A 22,035-nucleotide genomic window follows, 5' to 3' on the forward strand; every position below is an offset into this window, starting at 1 on the left:
AGCGGAAAGTTGGCGAAAATGTTTCCATTCACGACCTTCAAGCTTAAATTTCTATCTCAATTCGGCTAGTCCTGAAATCTGATGAGAAGTTTAAAATTTTAGGTTGCTCAAAATTTCCAGTATTCAGGTAGGTAATGGCATTGATCAATGTCTTCTATTTGAACAATGAGACAATTTTTGTATCTGAGTTAATGTGTTTAGGAGATCAAGGGCATTAAGATCATATCTCTTGCTCTTGCAGATATTAGGTACATACTGCAATGTCCAGTCTAGATTGGAGCACCAACTCTAGATCCATGACACCAATCAAGTAGACATGAACTGCAAGGTTTTGGACCTTTTTTTTATATGACCTAGCAAGATATCAAAATCATTTGGAACTAAGGAATGATCTTGAACTCATGATAGAGGGGTAACATTCTTCATTGTGGTTAGTTTATTACATTAAGAGGCTTGAAAGACATGGCTTGAACCATTCCAGAAATACTTGAGATGATGTGATGCTTTGTAGTAGTATGAATGACAGTATACCCTACATTATATGCCAGTTATGGGTATGGATGTATTTCTTATGAGTTTCTCATTTAGAAGGAACATTCAAGTTGAAGGTTCTGAAAAAGAAAATTGAAGTCTTGTAATAATAGAAGACATGGCTCTAGCAGAATTGAATGAACATGGCTCTAGCAGAATTTCTTTGTGATAGGTTTCTATGATGATGATCGAAGTGTGTCCAATTCATTCATTCCTATTCTTCAGTTGACTGCAGTCCAAGGGTTATGGATCACTAATCGAACTGAATTTTGGTGCCATCCAAAAATTCTGAGTTTGTGGGACCAAAAGATTGCCATCGGCAATTTTGCAATGTGGGGTTGATGAATCGTTCTAACTCCTAAGCATATTCTCTTCAGAGATAATAATTCAATGTGTCAACATAAAGGAGTCCACGATCAAATATTCAGAGTGATCAGACTATCTCAACCATTGGATTCTATTCCATTTGCATTGGATGGTAAATAGAAATGGAGCTGATTTCCCAAATAAAAGGTCTGCAGATTTGAGTGCTTCAATTATCTGATCTGTTATACAAGCTTTAGAACAATTGAAAAACACTCAATATGTAAGTTGGAGACAATTGGAAAACATCAAAACATTTAATAAGAAAATTCACATAGAAAGTTGGGGGATAAACATTCAACGATTTAGTGGTCACCCTTATGACCACTCTAGTAGAAAATTCAAAAAATAGCCCATAGAACACCTCAATCCTCATCAATGTAGATGGTTTCCTGCTTAAACAAGCCTCCAAAAACCTTCCTCACCTCCTTTTTTGGCTCTGTTGTTTTGGATTTTGGTTTTGATTCCTTCCTTGGTATCGAAAAGGGTGATTTTATTTTGGGTTGTTTGATGATGGCCTTCGTAGCAGGCAGTGTCCGAGCTTTCGCCTGACCCCTTACAGTGGCAATTTGTACTTGTGGTTCCTCTTCAGACTTTTGAACAGCCGTTGCAATTTGTGAGCTTAGTTTTTCCCAGGACAACCCTGAACCAATGTCTTTTGCTCTGCTCAAGAGGTTTTCTACTGAAGTCCCTGCAGCCTCTGCCTTCTTTTCTGCTTCTTCAGCAAGACTAGTGGCTTTGGCTTCTTGTTTTGATAGCTTTTTCACTTCTTTTTCGAGATTCTTTGCTGCCTCAGCTGCTTCACTAGCTTTCTTTGTGGCTTCTATTGCTTCTTCTTCTGCTTTTGCCTTTGCGAGTGCTTCCGCGTAGGCTTTCCTTCTTCCATCCTCAGGAATGGCACTGCAAATAAGAAATATTCACACAAAGTTACACCTCTTTGAATTAAATTTAAAAATATATATATACAATAAAATTATCATATTTGTACTTATATTTTTGTCTAAATTCATCTTCATTTTATGATATTACAAACTATGATCACCTGAAAAGTTCATCTATAGGCTTTGAGGGTGCAGATGGATCCGTAGAAACTTCAACTACCTGAACAAAAATACCGAAGGGTCTAATTCAAAGCTAAACATTCATAATATTCATTTGCATATACCCAATAAAATTGCATATAATTCCCTCTTTAAGTGGCTGGATTAGGAGATTATGAATGTCTAGAGAAATTACTTTCTCAACGACCATTCAATAATAACTTCATAGTTTATGTTAAAAAAACAAAATTATTGTGTTTAATGATGGTCGTAGCCAAATTGGATTTTGATGATAGTAGCCTTCAATGAGGTGCTTTACCCAATCATAATGAACAGGTAGTGAATTATGGTATATTGATGCCATTCAAGCAACCAACAAGGATACATATATCAGAGAACAAGAACGAGTGGTCTCCCTCACACAACACCACTTCCTTGGGCAATGCACACTTTTTTAGTCTACCGCCATGAATACATGGTGCACCTTTGGTATCCCAACATCTTTATCAATCTCATCAAAGAGCAAGTACGCCGAGTGGATCCCAAACCCAGATTGACAATATGCCAGAATCCAATGATTAGAACTCACAAATAAGGCTAATTTTTTGTGTAGTCATCTAGGTCTTACTAAGTCTTTTGTGCACACCTTGTGGAGGGAAAACCGACTATAACAGGTTATCCAATGTTGGGTAACTGACTATAGCAGGTTTTCCTTCCACATGATGTATCTAGAAGCCTTGGCAAAGTATTCTAGCCTTGACTAACATAGTCAAGCTAGATTTTTTCTCTTTTGTTGTCATTTTGGTGTGTCTAATTAACCTGACTATGTTCAAGCTCCCACCCTAAGGGTTTGGAAGCACCAAGAGTGCCCCAAACGTGTAAGTATGGGTGGGAAGTAGGCAAACTTATCGAGTCCTCTAGCTCGACTAACATAGTCAGGCTAGAGACTTAGTCTGCTTCCCACCTTGACAAAGGGTGTTCACGTGGGGAAAAACCAGCTATAGCCAATTAGTCAATACATGGCGTGACTGACTATTGCAGGTTTCCCACCACGTGTTAATCAGGATGAGAGCAAAACAAACATAGTCAGCTTAAGAGTTTTTCTTTCACTATTGATTAGGCAAGAGGTAGACCCACCATTTATGGGTCATTAAGTTTCCAAATGGTGCGCATCGGAGGATGGAATCAAATCCAAACACAACTTCTGGGAGTACAATTTGCACTCGAATGAATGGGCAAGCTCGTGCCAAAGAAGTCGTGTCAAGATAAATTTAGCTAGCAATACGCTTATGCTGATAATTTACAAAAGCTCTGTGAATTCTTAATTACTAATATTAGAAAGTGAACCTTTTTATAGTCGAAATAAAATGAATTGTATCTGTACCTTATTCTCCGCCACTGCAGTATTAGAGAAAACATTGGCCACAAGCGAAGCTATCTGCGATTGCGACACCTAAAATTTTTCAAAAGTGGCCAAAAAAATTGTAAGAAAATTAATAATATTTTAATAAAAATTTAACAAAAATGCAGAAATTTAGCGCATACATTACATTACTTTGTAGTCGTTTGTACTGAAACTCCCTTCGGCTGTTACAACAATGTTGTATGAACTCTCCTTGGAGAAATCTTCTGTCAAATCCGCTTTTATTAGAGTGTAACTAATGTCCGTCTCCACCACCTTCGCTAGAAATTCCGTTATAGTTAATGGCTGAGATCGTGAGAAGAGGTTATTGAAGAAGGATGAGATGCCATCGAGGACATTGTATGTAGATTGGTTTGAGTTTCCATCGTAGATGATTGCCACATGGCCCACACCGGCTAGTTGGGAGGCTTGAATGACTTGGAGAGCGTCTGATGTGGTGACTTCTGAGGTGGGCCCATTTTCAGATGGGCCAATGGTTACCACGACTTTGCTAGCATTGCCAATCGCTTTTGCGATCGATTCTGCTTCTTGGAAGTCAGATTCGACTGCGTTTAGTCGTTTTGATTCTTCCAGAGAGATGATCTGCCATTATAAGATCATCACATTGAAATTTTGTTAGGACTCCGTACATTCAAAATTGAATGTTATTGGATTGAAAACCTCACATTAAAGGTGTTTCTTAATTGAATTTTATTGTGGTGCCAGTACAAGCTCTCGCTTTTGTTTAAGATTTTATATGAATCCAATCATAATTGTAAACAACTACTAAAATTGTTTGAACGAGTGTTATAATGTTGAGATAATAATTTGAACCAAACTTTTGTAATGTTTGAATGGTGTGCTTTAATCATTAATTGAGGAGTGAAATAAGTTAAGAAATTGATGTGTAATAAGTAAAATTTGGAATGGAGGACATTTAAAATGTGGTGACTACAAGTGAGTTCTACTGTAAATGAGCCAAGGGTTTTAAGGTAAAAAAGCAAAAAATGATCCCTATGTTGAGTGGTGAGGCTGAAAGTAGCATTTCTTGAAGCAACTCCAACGCACATAGGCATCTGGAGGGCATTTTATTTTGGAGAATCAGTTTTCCTATTCAAGCAGTCTTCACTCCAACCGAACTAGCCAAAATGACTCTACAAATTCAGTTACAGTGAAATGTTTCACAATGACCATCATTTTTTACTGTTACAAGTAGAGAGAGAGAGAGAGAGAGTCACTATCTTCTTTTCTCTCTCCCACTTTCTTTGTCTCCAAAACATTTCAAAGTAAAGACCCTATATATCTGAGTGTATGGGAGTGTTTTCAAAGGGCTCTGACTTTGCAAAATAATAATTGGGAGAGGATGTAGAGACTCAGCCAAAGTGTATTGGAGTTGTTCTTAGGGACTAAAGTTGGTTAAGAATGTTGCAAAAAATAGATAAATCTATACGCAGGGAAAAAGTAAGAGAGAGTGTTACTATTGTCACACCAACTTTTACTAATGCCACACCAATTTCTTTATAAATCACCAAAGAATTGCACACAGTTGGTGAGGTGTTAGTAAAACTTGGTGTGCCAATAGCAACTCTCTTATTAAAAATGAAATGGAGGGGTGCTAAGAAAAGCCACCTACAATACTACAAAAAAAAAAAAAAAACTTAGACAAAAAGTCTTCATAGAAAAGCCCTCTAAATTTCTTGAAAATCTTGGTCCACAAGAATAAAAACCCCAAAATGGATAGAAATGTCTCCTGCTTGGAATGAACTCTTTCTTCGAATACCCTACTATTCCACTCAGATTCCCTAGGAAAAAGCTAAGGAAGGTAAGGGCCAAAGAATTCTCTGTTCATGAGTGGAATCCTTTAAATGCAAACAAATCACAGATTGAGAAAGGAAGACATGAGCTTGTTTTGAAAATCGAAAGAAATTGACCCTAAATTTCACTAGCAAAAGGATGGAAAATATGAAGGTGATTGACCGATTCCCCACTAGACTTACACAAGCTGAAAAAAAAAAAAAAAAAAAACCACTATGCTTCCATGTGCTATACATAAAACAAGGGAAGTTCATGCCTAGCATAAGATTGAAGTTTGATAACAATCATAGTAACAAAAACTCCATTTATTTGAAAAAGTCTCATTTAAAATGTTTTTTTTTAACTTCAATGATTAAAAACAATAAATAAATAAAAACTCGTCTTTTTCAAAAAGATATGTTCTTACATTTTAAACTCATTTTTACGTTTTAAACACATTTTTTTAAATGATAAAAGCTCATTTTTGAACATCTATGATTTGTTTCTATAGCCTTATAATTGTTTGTGATTTACTTAAATGTTGTTTGATATGAGATTTGATGTTAATGTCTAGATGTTATTAATTTTTTTTTTTAATTTCAATAGTATCTTAATCTGCTCAAAAGTTTTGCCGATGGTTAAATTATTTTAAATGTACAATTACGTGTGCAAATATGTCATCATGCATAGATATTCAATAGTATTTTGCTCCTAAAATTTATTTTGAAAACTTAGAATAAATGTCTAATGTATTATATTTATAAAAAAATTAATATATATTTTTTATTTACCCCCTCCCCTTTTGTTTTTTTTTTTTTCCGAAGTTTTCCCCCTGCCATTTTAAACCGGTATTCCGCCTTTGTGACTATGATTAAAAAAACAATGATGGTCTTTCTCACAAATTCTTTGGAGAACAAGGAAGGGGCTTCGGTTGGTATATATAGAGAGGGGGAAAAATTGTAGGGTCGTTAGTAAAAAAAAAAAAAAAACAAATTGACTAACTACATCTTACTAAGATCATTTAATTTCAAAGATTTGTGTGTTATAACTAGAAGTTAGTGTGGCAATAGAAGTCTCTCAAAAATTGAAGAAACAATTATTAATGTTTAAGAAAAACAACATTTTCAATATAACTAGAGACTTAAGAAACAAAGACAGTGGGTGTCTACTACATGACGCCCATGATCATAAGAAATACTTCAAAACCAACTGGTAGGACTCACTGAACAAACTGTTGAGGGTTTTGGCTTGAATTTAGCTAACAGATCAGTATGCCAAAAAATGCAATATAAGACATTTTAAATAAAACCATCATGATTTATCAAAATTTTATCTTTTTTCAACCTTTAATCTGAAGAACAAGATAAGATTTTTAGGGAGATTGAAAATGATGGTTTTTGGGCCCCAATTTTGTATTTTTGAATTTTTTTCAAAAATTTCCTCAAATTAACCTTGGAAATAATTGCCAAATCCCACATTGAGTGGTGCTAAATCCAAGGTTGGTTATTATGGTCAGATAAGCCAATTAATTTGTGGGTCCTACTCCCATATTTGTATTGTGTGAACTAAATTCACCCACTTAGACATGAGTATGACAATCAAATAAGTTTCATAGCTGGTACTAACTACTAACCTTGTATCTAGCAGCAAGACGAGCCAGCTCTTGGGCTGCACCAAGGTCCGCCACACCGGCCCTAACAGTGAATCCTTCACGTAGGAGCTTCTGCGCAATACGAGCCCCTGCTTGCCCGGTTGCACCCGCAACGAACACCGTCCCACTATCCTTACGTCTCGAATTCCCAAACGACAAGGCCGTAGATTGCTTGCTAACAACCGGTATTAAAGACGTCACATTGTTAATCTTTCCAAAGTCGAATATCAACTTAGGAGGAGAAGAAGCTTTTTTCGATTCTTCGATTTGTTTTTCGGACTCATTGTCTTGTTTGCCGACCCGAAAGAAAGGGAAGGTTCCACCACTCCCTTTGGCAATTATAGTAGATTTTTGGTTCTTGTGAGTGAGCCTTGCACGAGGGGTGGTGGTGAGGAGAAATGAATTGGAGGTGAGAGTAGGAGCCATGAATGAATGATTAAAGGATCACACAAAGACACACTTCTTGATTTTTTTTAGCAAAGCTAAGGTGTAGGAAAGGATGTGTTTTGTGTGCTTATTATTATATCTGGATGGGGAGGGTGTCTTAGACTTGGCCTATGAAATTGAGACACGTCATATGGGCTTATCTGCATCAGAAAATTGACACTCAAAAGAAAAATCAGACACCAAACGTTTTGGCTGAGTATATTATACTTAGATTTTGTTTTTGACCCATCTACCACCAGAAGTGCATCTCTCTCTTGCGGGATAACTGTGATAGTGCACTGCAGGAGCCCATATAGAATAAGAGAGCTGCTATTAGCACCCCAACATTTACTTATTACACCCTAATAAAAAAACTAAATAAGTGGATGATTGAGATAAGTAAAAAAGTCAGGATGGAATTTTTTTTTTTTTTTTTTTTTTTTTTGCTTGATTTTTATTTTTTGGGTTTAGGATGAGAGAGCTGATATTAGCACCCCAACTTTACTTATTACACCCCAATAAATAAAAAAAACCAAAATGAGTGGATGATTGAGAATAAGTAAAAGGCCGGGTGAATTTTTTTTTTTTTTTTTTTTTTTTGGCTAGATTTTTATTTTTTGGGTTTAGGATTTTATGAGCCTAATCATAATTGTAAACAGCTAATGAAATTGTTTAAACTGAGTGTCATAATGTTTTCTAATTTTGAGATTACATTTTGAGCCAAACCTTTGTATTGTTTGAAGAGTGTTTTAATCTTTAATAGAATTTGGGTGTAATAAGTAAAAGTTAAGGTGCCAATAGCAGTTCTCTAGAATAATTATAGGCCATTCTTCAGGTAAAGGTATAGGACTTCAATCGAGATAGCCAAGTAACATTTAGCATGACCGACTAAATGTAGATATAGAGAGACCATGAAAGATGATGGATCCAATGGATGCGAAACATGATTGGCCTTCTATCTGCTTGAGCTCCTCTCATTGACTGACCTTAATTGTAGTTCCTTACTTTTCAACAAAAAAATTCTTAGTATTATATTCTGACAATCAAGTTAATCTTAAAATACAATTGATCCATGACTAGTTTTAAGTGCCAAGACATTCACTATCAAAAATATGGGACAATTTATCGGAACAATTTTGATTTCATAGTTTAGTAACAAAACAATAGTAATTTTTCAAAAAATACAGAAAAGAGTTTAAAATGCTAGATTGTAACATTTTTGGAAATCATTTCAACCTCCCCATCTACATAAATAATTGGACTATCATCCAATTTAGAGATCTTTAAATAGTCCCACCATTTAAATAGGATTACTTTATGTAAGAAAATAGCACGAAAAGTTAATACCGGACACTTCAGCACCAATTGTAAATCGATGTTGGTACTATATGGACTGTACATAAATGTATATTTGCATGTTGTTCAAAATTTTGTTTCATCTGAGCCTATGGTAGAGACAAAATGTTTCTTCCATTTATAGATCTGAAACCTGCAATGACATTTTCATTACAAGGCAAAAGGAGACACAATTTTGTGTCTATTTAATTTGAAAGAAAAATAATAATAAAGCAGACAGCCCAATAGACGGACAAAACTACAAATAGCCAAATCAACTACTCAAAAATGGCTGAAAATAAAAAAAAATTGGGGGAAGAAAGACCATCCACCCACCTAGGAGTATCCACTTGCCAGTTAAGTCTGCAGCAATTAGGCTTCCTTCGTGTTTCATAAATTAATAACTAATATTTAAAATCTTGTCTCGGACGAAAAAAACGTTCAATATTTCCTTCGAGTTGGCCAAAACCACAATGTTGCATCAATTTTTTTAAAATGGGTTGAAACTTTGAACCTAATTATTCATTCAAAGAGAGACTATCAAGCACATGTTTCTATTGCCTAATATGTTAAAACATTATATATTTTTCAGCATTGCTACCATATCTGTTATTTGTTTGCATCTGAAAAGAACACTACAATATCCATTGTACAAAATATCTTGATCCCTTTGATGGTGAGATGTTTTACAGTAAGTATCCAAATTTGATATTCACGAGTGACTACTTAGCAGATAACTGATGCAGTTACCTCTTCTGTATCTCAATAATCAAATACCATGCTGTCTCTTTTTTTTTTTCTTTTTTTTTTTTTTTGTTTGGACGGGTTGCTCCAGTACTCGACATAATAAAACCATGAAGATCAAACTAAATTCTACAAAACAAACAACAGTACAATTTCAAAAGCTCAAATATCCCAATTCAATAAATAAATAAAAAAAGATGGATGTTGAGGTAACATATGGATTCTCAAGAGAACGAATAAATGAGAGCTAGACAAGTAGGTCTAATTAGTTAAGACCAGCATGTCAACAAGTGTGATCCTTGCTCATGATGAAAGCCAACTATATATAAATATATTGAATGGGTCTCGAAAGATATTTTCTGGTTAATCAGTGGGAAAAAAAAATGCAATTTTCAAACAGAGCAAAATCAGTTTACCCAAGAAATCAGAGAAGGCAATGGGAAAATGTTCAGACTGAGAATTGATTGGTCATCATGACTGACCGTTTCCGAAGCATGATCTATTAACTAGCAGTCAATTTACCAAGTCATTCATAAACAAGCAGAATGCTACCCTTCTTGCCTCACCAATGAATCAGATATGTTGTCAGTACTCCAAAGGACATAGTTGACCTACGTTCAAACCACTACAAAAAGTCATTGGAAGCCAATGACATTGCTCAAGCTTCCCCAAAAGAAATAATCTTGAAGCTAAAACAGTAGTATTAAAGGGCCCAGTTAAGGCAGCTTCCAACCTATGCTCATCCAAATGCAGTCCAAGCGAAGTTCTTGTGAAAGAAATGAAGAGCAAAACGAACAGAAATTGCACACAAGAACATAAGGGGCAGATCAAGAACAGTTATTATGGTTTTACAGCCCTAGAGATCAATATTTGTAAAATCGGGAGTTGCTAAAAAAACCCTAAAAATTTGGTCCAGGAAAATATTACATCATTAATGAATGACTTATTACATATTACATCTCCTCCAAAATCAAAACACTCAAAAATAGAAAAAACCCTTAAGAAAATATTACATCATTGCCTTTTTAGTAACCCTAAAAAATTTGGTCCAGGACCCCCGGCAGGGCAGTGTACAGCCAACAGGATACAAGACATTTACACAACAGTTTTTGGGCAAATATCAGGTAGTACTACACATAGTTGATTTCTTTCAAAGAATTCTTAAGACTTCTTCGTCAATATTTCAGTAGGTACTACTATTCTTAATCCATTTCGTTCAAAGGAGTCTTTCACGCTTCAATATCTAGTAATGATTTTTGTTTGTGCCAAGAGTATCTTGATTATTATCTCATAACACTTGTGGTTTTGTGTGTATGCAATTTTGGGTATGTTAACCACATAGAGTAGTGGGAGAGGATTTTTATATCTTATGATTTGAGTTACAGCTTATCATCAGCATAGGAATCAAAGCCCTTTTTGAGAAATTTGGGGTCAGGTATGCTAACCCCGTTGTACCATGCATCTACCTACCTCCCCTTTTTGTAAGCCTTACTTGCATCAGAGTATAGATTCCATTGTTAATGGTCATTTGATGAATATGACTAAACCATCTCGACAGGGGCTAATCCTGGATTCAATAATGCACTCAATTTTTAGCAGGACTTCTGTATGCTTGAAAACTTGCCACTCATTCATCGTTCTACCTCATCTCAGCGGTACTCCTACAATGTAAAGTTCTGTTTGGGTAAAATGGGGTTAGGCAGACGTGTACCAACTTTACTGAATAAGTATATATTTTGATCCATCATCCTCAATGAACTTTGATATCAAAAAGGTAAAAAGACCAACAGCCTTGTTTGCTTCTGTGTAAAACTTCCCATCAACCAACATCTTAGTAGCTCTCCAATTCCTTAGATTTCTAAAAACCTGAGTATGAATTCTTTAAAATATCAATTAGATTCAGATAATCTGAAGATTGGGGCAAATAAACACCTATGTTTACTGCTTTGAGCTCAAGAAAATAAATAGGAGAGGCACTGAGGTCCCTAATCAGGCCACCATAACCACCAGTCTTTTCATCAATAGAACCATCTGGGTCTAGAGTAAAACCGAGACAAGTTGGAGCAGATCTGTCTTGGAGCTATAGAAATGTCCCAACTAAATGAGACTATCAGTCTATCATGGGTTTCTGGCATGTCTTATACAAGTACATTACATGGATATAACTCCTGGGTGAGATTTCAAGAAGAATCTTGTCAATGATCAAGCCACCATAATAACCAGTCTCTTCATCAACAGACCCATCTAGATTTATGGCAAGACCGAGAGAAAAGTCCCAAATGAAGGAGACTACTGTGGGTTTCCAGAATGTTCAATAATTACATTACTTAGAAAACTCCTGGGTTAGACATCAAGAAGATTTTTTCAATAATCCAGTCATTAGATCTGAATTTTCCATCAAAACCTATTGTTTCTTTTGTCTGAAATATAAGCCAGTCACATCACACTCCTTTAAGTGGGTGCAAATAAGGTTATATGCAAGTATACGTCAGATGTTATTAGAAAATGAGCATATACTTCAGATTGAAGAGTTGGGTGGAGTGACTTCACTTTCCCACACGAGGGAAATCAATGAAGGATGAAGAGCGTGTGGTATAAGAGAAGAGGCAGGATCCAAGGAAAGAGTCGAAACCTGTGTTACAAGATTCGTTCCTCCCAGACCGAACCACAAACCAGTTAACGAACATTTCATATTGGGGTCATGGAATACAGATTCCACATGAACCATGTTGAGTGTTGTGTTATCCGCCTCCGCTCATGGGTATCGCATGCTCACTTATCGTGCCCTAGTTCGACTCATGACCGTCTTATATACATAGTTGTGTCTTCTCTTACACCAATTGGTTTAGGTAGAGTGGTTTGCAACATGGTATCAAAGGATAGTAAGAGAGAGCCAAATAGGGGTAAAAGGATCACAAGATAATGAAAAAAGAAGGGCAGTAGTTTTGCCCTAAAAAACCGAAAGTGAACCAACCAAAACCCCTAAAAAGAGTGCACAAAAAATCATCAAAGCCAAAAGAAAAACAGATCTGAAGCTATAGATGTAATCTATAGCTAAAAACAACTTCTTTGGGGGGGGGGGGGGGGGGGGGGGGGGGTTGTTTTGCAATCAGAGATCTGGATCGTGAGGAAATCAAAGAAATACGAAAATCGCGGAAACTGCTCTCCAAACCTGCTATTCAATAAAAAAACGCATCAAATGGCATCAAACCTGATTTCTGAGCAGTCCGTGAGAATCAAGAGATCAAAAACTAGCAGAAACCATTGCTCTTAAATGTTTGGGGAAGAACTAGGCCTGACGTCATGTTGATTTCCATGAGAAAACTCAGGAAAAACAAAAAGGCAAGAAACCTTTGCTCAGATACTAACTTGATAATCTGGAAAACTTACTTAGTTAGGGCAATAACCCTACTAGCCTTTGTATTAATGCTGGAAGGAATTTTTCACCCTTATAGATGAGGGGGAGAGTTGAGTGTTGTGTTATCTACCTCCACTCTTAGATATCATGTGCTCACAAATCGTGCCCCAGTTCAACTCGTGACCCTCTTATATACATAGTTGGGCCTTCTCTTTCTCTTAACATCAATTGATTTTAGGTAGAGTGTTTTGCAACAAACCATGTACTAACTAATTTGCAAACCCAACCATTTTGGTTCACTGATTTTTTTCCATTTGTTCAGCGAACCAAATAGTGAAGATACAGTGAGGTGAATCTCAATTGTGAATTTTTTCATCCTCTAAAGACATCTTCAAACATTTATTCCTTGAATCTCACTAGATACTTTTTTATTTTCAGGTAGATACATCTTTGTTAGAAGTTTACTTTTCCAAAACCTACTTTAAGATCAAATAGCTGATTTTTCTCTGTTGGGGTAGCTTCTCCTGAATGGGGTGAAAATTTTGTGACCATCAACCAAGCTCAACCTTTTTTCAATAGGCCTTCATAAAAAATCATCCAACAGTCTATTTGAATCGAGAGAAATCAAGAAAACCTTACTAAGAAAAAAGAAAATAACTTTCTCTCCATCCTATTTGGATAGATGGGAGAAAAGATCAAGAAAATAAAACTATTTCTCGTTTAATTAGATTTCATAAAGGAAGAGAAGAGAATACTTACAGACAATTTCATAAATTAGCCACATAAAATAACATACTACAATTGCTCCAAAACTGCTTATAAATGAAAGTCGCTCCATTTAATCCCATCGAAAAATATATTCATACTCAATACCAACACATAACAAAGCGACCATGCATTACTAAAAAATCTACATATCGTCCCTAAAATATTAGTTAGGTAGCATCACAAAATACATCACCATTTTGAAGCAATCACATAAACCAACTCCTTAAATAACTCTAGCACTTCACATTTGAAAAACCAAGAACTGCATATGGTCCTCAAGTGGCAACAGAAGAATTGTCTCGCCCTCGCTGGATTTTCATTATAACCTTTTATATGCATTTCCCAATCAAGTACTAACCTCATCAACTCATCATAAACGTCCTCCTCTTACACATGGTTAACTTCTCTCAATATTCATCTTAAGAATATCATTTCTTTCCTTGAGGATTTCATTTCCCACCTTCACATTGCCATTACAATTTTTTTAATTGCTTCATTTAATTTCTCATCATCCAATGAAGACATTGAATTTATCCTTTTTGAATTTGACAAGGTTGTAGATTTGTTAGGCACTTTAAAAGTTGTTTCATCTGGAGTTGTTGAAAGTTTGCTCACCGTTCACACCATTGATGCTCTATAGCCCGAAAAACTCTTGTGCCACCATTTGATCAATATCATCGATGGTATTTCCACCTCCACCATCATCAATAGTGCTCACTCTCTGTAACATATCGACGTGCTTTCCCCTTTGCAGTATTAACACTCAAACCTGTAATTATATCCTTCTCACAGAGCTTTGATAATATATCATAGTTATGGATAGGTGTATTCATCCATTTCTTTGCTCTAGATTTGTACTACAACAAGTAATAAATTTCATTAACATTACTTATAGATTAAAAAATAAATATAATTTAAAGTTATATAATAAAATACAACAGTGGACCCCACTCTCTTTAATACCCCACAAAATTGTAGCTTGCTCAAGGTTGAGCTACAATTTGTGGGGAATAAAGATTGAGACAAAGGAGTGTGGTCCACAACCCCACTTTATTGCTTTTCCTCTTCTCCCCCCTTCAACATTATTGTCATTCCACTCCTCCCCCCTCCTTTTTCAATAATACCCCTCTAGCCAGGGGCGGAGTTAGGATTTTGTTTTCGTGGGGGCAAATTACAAATAGAAAAATTTTCTGATTTTCTATGAGGGCAAAGCAGTAGAATGTTAAAAAAATTTGTGGGGGCAAATTACAAATAAAAAATTTTTCAAAACTTCTGTGGGGGCAAAACAGTACAATGTTAAAAAAAAATTTAAAATTATTAATACCTCCCTATGAATTTTAGAAATTCTTGTGGGGGCAATTGCCCCCACTGCCCCCACTGTAAATCCGCCCCTGCCTCTAGCTTTACTATCCTTCCTCTTTTACCCCTTTAACCACAAAGAAGATGCACGTGCCTAAAATACAACAGTGGACCCCCACTCTTTTTATACCTTACAAAACTATAGCTCAAGGTTGAGCTACAGTGTGGGGTATGAAGTGTCGAATGTATATTTTCTTCCACTCTTGTGTGTGTCATACCCCAATTAATCCTTGTGACTCTCTTATATTCATAGTTCTCCCCCTATACAATAGATCGGTATTTAGGAGTAATTGGTTTAGTCAACATGGTATCAAAGCGCTCAGTTCGTATAGGTCACGGGTTGATTTTTTCCACCCTTATGGGTTTGGGGGAGTGTTGAAAGTATATTTTCCTCCACTCTTGGGTGTGCCATACCCTAATTAAACTGCATGACCTTCTTATATTCATAGTTCTCCCCTTCTCCAATAAATCGGTCTTTTGGAGTAGTTCGTTCAGTTAACATAAAGATTGAGAAAAAGAGTGGAGTTCACACAACCTCACTTTATTGCATTTCCTTTTCTCCCCCTTCAACTTTACTGTCTTTCCTCTCCTCCCCCCTTTTTCAATAATACCACTCTAACTTTACTATCTTTCCTCTTTTACCCTTTTAATCCCAAAGAGGCTAACTATGCCATAGGCACAAATAAACTCTAGTAATAAGAAACAAACCTCAATCAACAAATTTCAAACTTCAAGTTCAATACCCCACAAATTTGTCAATGGATTCCATGAAAAATCATTACTCATGCCACCCTTGAATATGTCATTCCATTAATTAAAAAAAAAATTAATAATTCTCAAACGATTCTTCAGTTGTTGTTTGTTAAATTCTTTTCCAATTTTTTCACATAATTTCTTTGAACATTTTCATATGTTGTTGTGAAAGTTCCATTTACCTTGTTACCTATGTCATGTTGGTGTGAAAGTGAATCAATCGAAATATTTTCCATTTGTGTTGTTCATTTTTCGTTTTCACCTTTATAAACAACCATGTCGTTTGATGTACCATCACCATTCAATTTTTTTTTTTTTTTTTGCCCATTTCTAATATATATACAAAAACAACAGAAAATTAAACATATTCTCTCTTTGAATATTAATAATTTTCTTATATAATACAAAAAACATTCGATGCATAATTCCAAAAGAGAAGTATGTTGATCACAACCACCTTTTAGAATGATAAGAGAAAAAAGAAGGCATTTCATATTATACATAATAAAATATATATTAACAAAAAAAAACAGATATCACACTCAATACAATATATAGTCCTTCTACGTAGCAATTGTTATATTATCCTTTAATAATTTTTCATTGCCTTACTTCTTCATCAGGATTGTCTCGAGAATGATATTCTCGAGGTTGAGTTGAGTTGAGTTTCATTTGAAATTTATGATCCACTTCAACGATAAGATTTTCATCAGGATTAACACCCATTAAAAAAGTATGTAAAATATAACGTGCTAAAATTATTTTGTGTCCACTAAGTAAGTTGGCTCTATTGTGCTTCCTAAGATGGGAAATCATTTTTTCAATACACCAAAACCTCTCTCAATAGCAGTGCATAAATATGCATATCGTGTGATTAAATAACTCCAAAGCATTCTCCGGTGCACATATAGAATATTTTTTATGTGAAAATGAACACCTCTATTGAAGTGAAAAATGTTACGCTTAAACATGTATCCAGTATTAATGAGGTAATATTTACCTATTAAGATTGAGAATCATTATTACATAAATGTGTTTAATCAATAAATGAAACTATTTTTAATAACTCATTATTTACCGTTATGAAATTTTAGATTATCTTCTCTAGTTAGTTCATTTTTAATTATTCTTGAATCGAATGCAGTCCCTTCCGATTTAGGTAAGCCGTATGTAAAATGTCAAGACGTAGTCTCAAGAAGACAATGGAAAAAAAATGAAAAGGTAGAAACAGATGTCTGAAGAATATTGCATAAAGTTTCAAATGCAACAAGCACTATGCCTATAATATCACAACTTGTTTCTCTAACCTACATAATTTTAATAATTCAAGCCCACATAAAATCCTACCCAACTTTATTCTCACAACACAAACGATGTTCTGTTTTTTCACACTAGAAGGAATTCAGAGCAGACGAAGTTCTAATCTTCAAGGTTTGACAATTTTGACAATCTTTTTATATATGGATGATTAGCAACTGATTTTTTTCCAATGATTCTCATTAATTCGTGAATGAAATTAATGTTTCTGTCATAATCTTGTTCTTACCCTAGTATTTCTGTTATTTTAATCTAAACAAAACCCCTTTCATCATTGGATCTCGAGTAGGTTGGTTGAAATAACATTTGTTTTTCTAAGAAAATTGATTTGATCCTTGTTCTTGAGTAGACTCATTAGAGCTCCACAAATGGGATTTGTCTTAGCTTCTGTCTGACTTGTATCTATCTTGTCTTTGATGATAAACTATACTAATAAGATTGATTGAAATTACATGTTCAGACTTTTTCTCCCAACTTTTGTTTTGGCTATGGATCACTTGCTTACTTATTGATTTTTTAGGTTTGGCTCAAGTTCCTATTATGTATATTGCGGTTAAATTGAAAGATTTTTTAGCCATTTCCTTTAGTCTTTGTAGATTTTTTAGCAACATTTTTTTCTTGCTAAAAATTCATTTGCAACAAATGTTTATCTAGAAGGATAATTCAATTGGACTCTAGAAGACACAACTCTATACAGTTAGGATTTTGAATGTCAAGAATTTTATAGGTTGAAAGATTGATTTTTTTTAATTCTTCGTCTCTCTAATAATTTGAAGGACCGTACTCTTTTTCATCCCATTAATGGTGGAAGAATATTTATTAGTTGCAAGGGAAAAGAGAAGCTTTGTTATGGTTCTTCAATTTAGTTTTACATAATCGTTAATATTGTCATACATAATTGCAAAATGGATTTTCGAATAATGAAATGACTTCTTGATGAGTGGGATCAAAGACAAGGAATGGCTACACAACTTGTTGCTTATTTGGTATACTATTACCACATTTGGAAGCATGGATAGCTTCATTAGACCAAACTACCAAAACAAAGATAGAGAAAGACAATGAATGTGTTAATGAATGAAATTAGGACTAGACATACGAGTTGTGATACTATAGGCTTGGCGTTTATTGCATTTGAAACTTTATGCAATATTCTTCGAACAATTGTTCGTCTCACTGACACTCGAAAAACGACAATTAAGAAGTAAGATGTCAAATTTCTTTACATGTTAAAGCATAATATAAAAAATCGTATCATCTTATTTTTCTTCCATCATTCTCCTGAGACAACATCTCGACATTTTACATGTCTTAACTGGATGGAAAGTGACTGCATCGGATTTAAGAATAATTAAAAATGCACTAACTAGATGAGATAATTTAAAATTTCCTAAAGGTAAATAATTAGCTATTAACAATAGTTTCATTTATTGATTAAAAAAAATTATGTAATAATGATTATCAATCTTTATAGGTAATGTTATCTTGTTGACGTTGGATACATGTTTAAGAGTTGTTTTTTTTCCTCCTTATAAAGGCATTCGTTACCAGTTAAAAGAATATTCTACACATGCACTAAAGAATGCTTCAGAGCTCTTTAATCAGTGACATGCATCTTTACATCAAGAGATGTTTTTGGGTGTATTGAAAAAAGATTTCTCATTATATGAAGAATAACAATGCCCACTTATCCAGTTGACGCGCAAACAGAGATAATTTTAGCATGTTGAATTTTAAATAATTTTTTAATAGGTGTTAATCCTGACGAAAATCCTATTGCTGAAGAGGATCAAGAACTTTAAAATGAAACTCAACATCAAGAAGATCACTTTCGAGACAATGCTGATGAGGAAGCACGGCAATGAATAATTATTAAAGATAATATAGCAACTACCATGCAAAAGGACTATGTAGTAAATTAAGTGTAATATTTAATTTTTTTTTTTTTTTTTTTTTTGTTATTATATATTTTATTTACATATATGCAAAATGACTCTTCTTTTGTCATTTTAAAAGCTGGTGGTGATCAACATATTTTTCTTCAGAATTATGCATTCAGTGTTTTATTACGTTTACAAAGAAAATTATTAAGTTGCAAGTTATAATTAGAAAAAATATATTTACTTGTCTGTTGTTTTTTGTATATATTAAAAATTGATAGGAAAAATTGAATTGTTGAGGTACATCAAACGACACGACTACTGATAAAAGTGAAAATGAAAAATGAACAACGCAAATGGATAATATTTTGATTAGTGCACTTCCCCACCAATATGACATAGGTAATAGGGTAAATGGAACTTCAATAATCACAACATATGACAATGTTTCAAAGTAATCATGTGAAACACTAGGGAAAGAATTTAACAAACAATTGAAAAATCATTTAAAAATAATTAAAAAGAATTCTAATGAATGCAATGACATTATTCAAGGGTGGCATGAACGATTTTTCATGGAGTCCATGGAAAAATATGTAGGGTGCTAAACTTAAAGTTTGGAACTATTGATTAAGGTTTGTTTCTTACTACTATATTAAAAAATTTCTAGAAATGCATGATCATTTTTGTCATGTATTGATTTTGAATATGAATACCTTTTCCGATGGAAAACATGGAAGAATACTTATTTATGAGCAATTTTGTAATTTTGTAAGGGTAATTTAGAAAATTGTCTATAAGTATTTTCTCTTCTCTTCCCTTATAAAATCTAACCAAATGAAAGAAAACTATATTTTCTCAATATTCTCTTCCCTGTATCAAAACAAGGAGGAGAGAAAGCTACTTTCTATTTGTAGACACCCCAAATTTTCCAAATATATCAAAGATCAGGATCACATCATCAATCCATTATCAATGGTCCAATTAAGGACAAAACCATGTCAAAAGCCCATTTAAGATTTTGGTCATATTTACTATTTACTAAATTGGACTCAATCTGAGTTGCTAAATAGGACCTGGTCCTATTCAGTAAATAGGTCTCAACAGAGTTTGTTAGAGAAATGATCCCCATGCCACATGGCATTCCAAATCCAAATTTGAAATAAAAATGGACACTTGGCACCCTTGTACTCATTCTCAATCCATTAAATAAAATGTCTTAGAAGTGCTTTCACCACCCCAACCCTTCTAATTTGACTTCCCAAAATACCAAAGCACATTGGTAAAACAATTACTTATTTGTCCCTACTTTTAATAAAATGTTTTTTTTTCTTTTGTGCATATTCCAAGGTTCTGGAGGTAATTAAATTGGAAATTAACTCTTTTGTGTCCCTAGGCTAATTTGAGAATGTAATTAATTGGACCTTTAAGCCCCCAAAAGTGCTCTAGAACTTTCTTCGTAAAGAATTTACCATCCAACCTTTAGTTTGTTGAGACATAGGATGGTAAATTACCACCAAGACCCTCTTGTTAAGGATAAGTCTTTGCCACCACCAAGCTATTATTTGTAATTCTTCAAACTTGTGGGATAAAGGATAAATGGAATCCACTATCATGGTTTGATTGCAAATAAATGAACTTGTTATATGTGGACCATTGTATTCCCCAAAAAATGCTCCAAAGAAATCTATATCAAGGCTTCCATCATCAAATCCTTAAGCTAGAAAATTCTGTCCAAATCCCATCTCATACTCTCTCAAACCTTACTCTCATCCTCTCCAACATTCTTACCTCTCCCAAACCCTTGAAGAACAAGAAGACCAAGAGGAGCTCAAGTCTCGAAGAACCAAGGCAGTATGTAGTGTAGATCAGGCATCATTTCTTAGGCTCTTTTTCTTTTCCATTAGTTCAAGAAGCCTTTGTGTGCAAAGCAGTCCCCCAACTCCATCCGAAAAAACATGGTCAGGCCAATATATGAGAAATCGGCCGGCAAAGCACCTTCTACAGCAAAGTATGCTTCTATAGCATGGCATCTTCGGATTCGTAGGTATATCCCTGCTTTAGCACTTACCCCCCTCCTACTTGCATCAGCCAACATTCCATTAGGAAACGAAATATAGAAGAAGCCACCTTGAAACTCAAAAACTAATTCTATAAGTAGATTAAATCAGTGTGGCTCAGGCCAACAATGGTGTAAACCCACCAGGCCACCACTACTGGGAGTTCCCCTGTCTAACCACAATTATTCTCAAACTAGCAATAATTCATCCACACTTATCCTCAATGATGCTTTGATATAATTGGGACTTCTTTTTCCCACAATACTCACTAGTTATTTCTACAAATTCTATTGTATGATTTCTCCAAATCAGGAGCCATTTGGTGCTTATTCCTCTTCTCTATAAACTTATCCTTCAATTATCAACAAAGAAAATGTTGATTGTTGTCCCTCTGCATGAAGACAAACTGGTTTATGTTATCATTTTTTCTTTCCTACAACTTGGCTTTATTACAATCCCCACAGTTTCATATTAAGGTTCTTATGCTTAGTCAAATGATGGTGCAACTTTTTTCTCTGTTTCTTTTGTTTGTAAATATAATATAAAAACAATTATGCATTTGCCCAACAATTTCTGTCTTCAAAAGCCATTAGAGCCCAGTTTCTCCCATGCATTTCTGAACATCAATCCCTAGACCCTTCTTAATTCTATCATTGCTAGAGCTTTTTCAACCATATATATATCTCATGTTCAAGAGCCAACTATTAAGTATGAAGTCGAGGTTTTGACCCCAGGTCTGTGGTATTACTTTTACTCCTCAAGTTTCTAGCTTATACGAATTCACTTCCAAATAAGATTGATTATGATTTCAAACATTTTTCTTCCAGTCCAAGAGATTAACTACCATTAATACACCTACACTATAGAGAAGCAACAAACTAAACAGAAAATAGAAGACTAGAACTTCAAAGATGTGGTTGAAATCAAAACCACCCACAGAAAACTCAGGGAAAGCAAATAGCTACAACAAAATTCTCCCTAGACATGATGTTTACACGTGCAGAAGTGGCACAAAATGCCTGTTAAGCATGATACATATTTTACAGTCTAATGGAGCTAATGAGCGTAGACTCCAATATAGGATTATATTTGATGAGGCCTAACCTAACCCTGTATAAAGCAAACCCCTGTATCATTGACATCGCTGTGAATACCATATCACATTGCTAATGACATGATAGTATAAATAAATAAAGAAGTAGAACAAAAAGCAAGACCAAGGTCTATGTTCATCCAAAAACGAATGGGTCTTAT

At 34.6% G+C, this 22,035-nt stretch overlaps 1 protein-coding gene across 1 annotated transcript; it reads right to left on the bottom strand.

The window, feature by feature from the left end:
* Window positions 1-1,132: 1,132 nt before the first annotated feature.
* Window positions 1,133-7,502, bottom strand: PTAC16 (plastid transcriptionally active 16). Its single transcript, XM_086425503.1, has 5 exons — window positions 6,764-7,502; window positions 3,490-3,939; window positions 3,319-3,387; window positions 1,937-1,995; window positions 1,133-1,794 (listed from the first exon to the last, which is right to left on the bottom strand). Exons 1-5 carry the CDS (start codon window positions 7,205-7,207, stop codon window positions 1,260-1,262), a joined length of 1,557 nt encoding a protein of 518 aa, XP_086281629.1. The 5' UTR covers window positions 7,208-7,502; the 3' UTR covers window positions 1,133-1,259.
* Window positions 7,503-22,035: the final 14,533 nt, after the last annotated feature.

This window comes from Akebia trifoliata, chromosome 15, assembly GCF_017979445.1.
Source record: "Akebia trifoliata isolate Shusen 1 chromosome 15, ASM1797944v1, whole genome shotgun sequence".
NCBI classification, from domain to species: Eukaryota; Viridiplantae; Streptophyta; class Magnoliopsida; order Ranunculales; family Lardizabalaceae; genus Akebia; species Akebia trifoliata.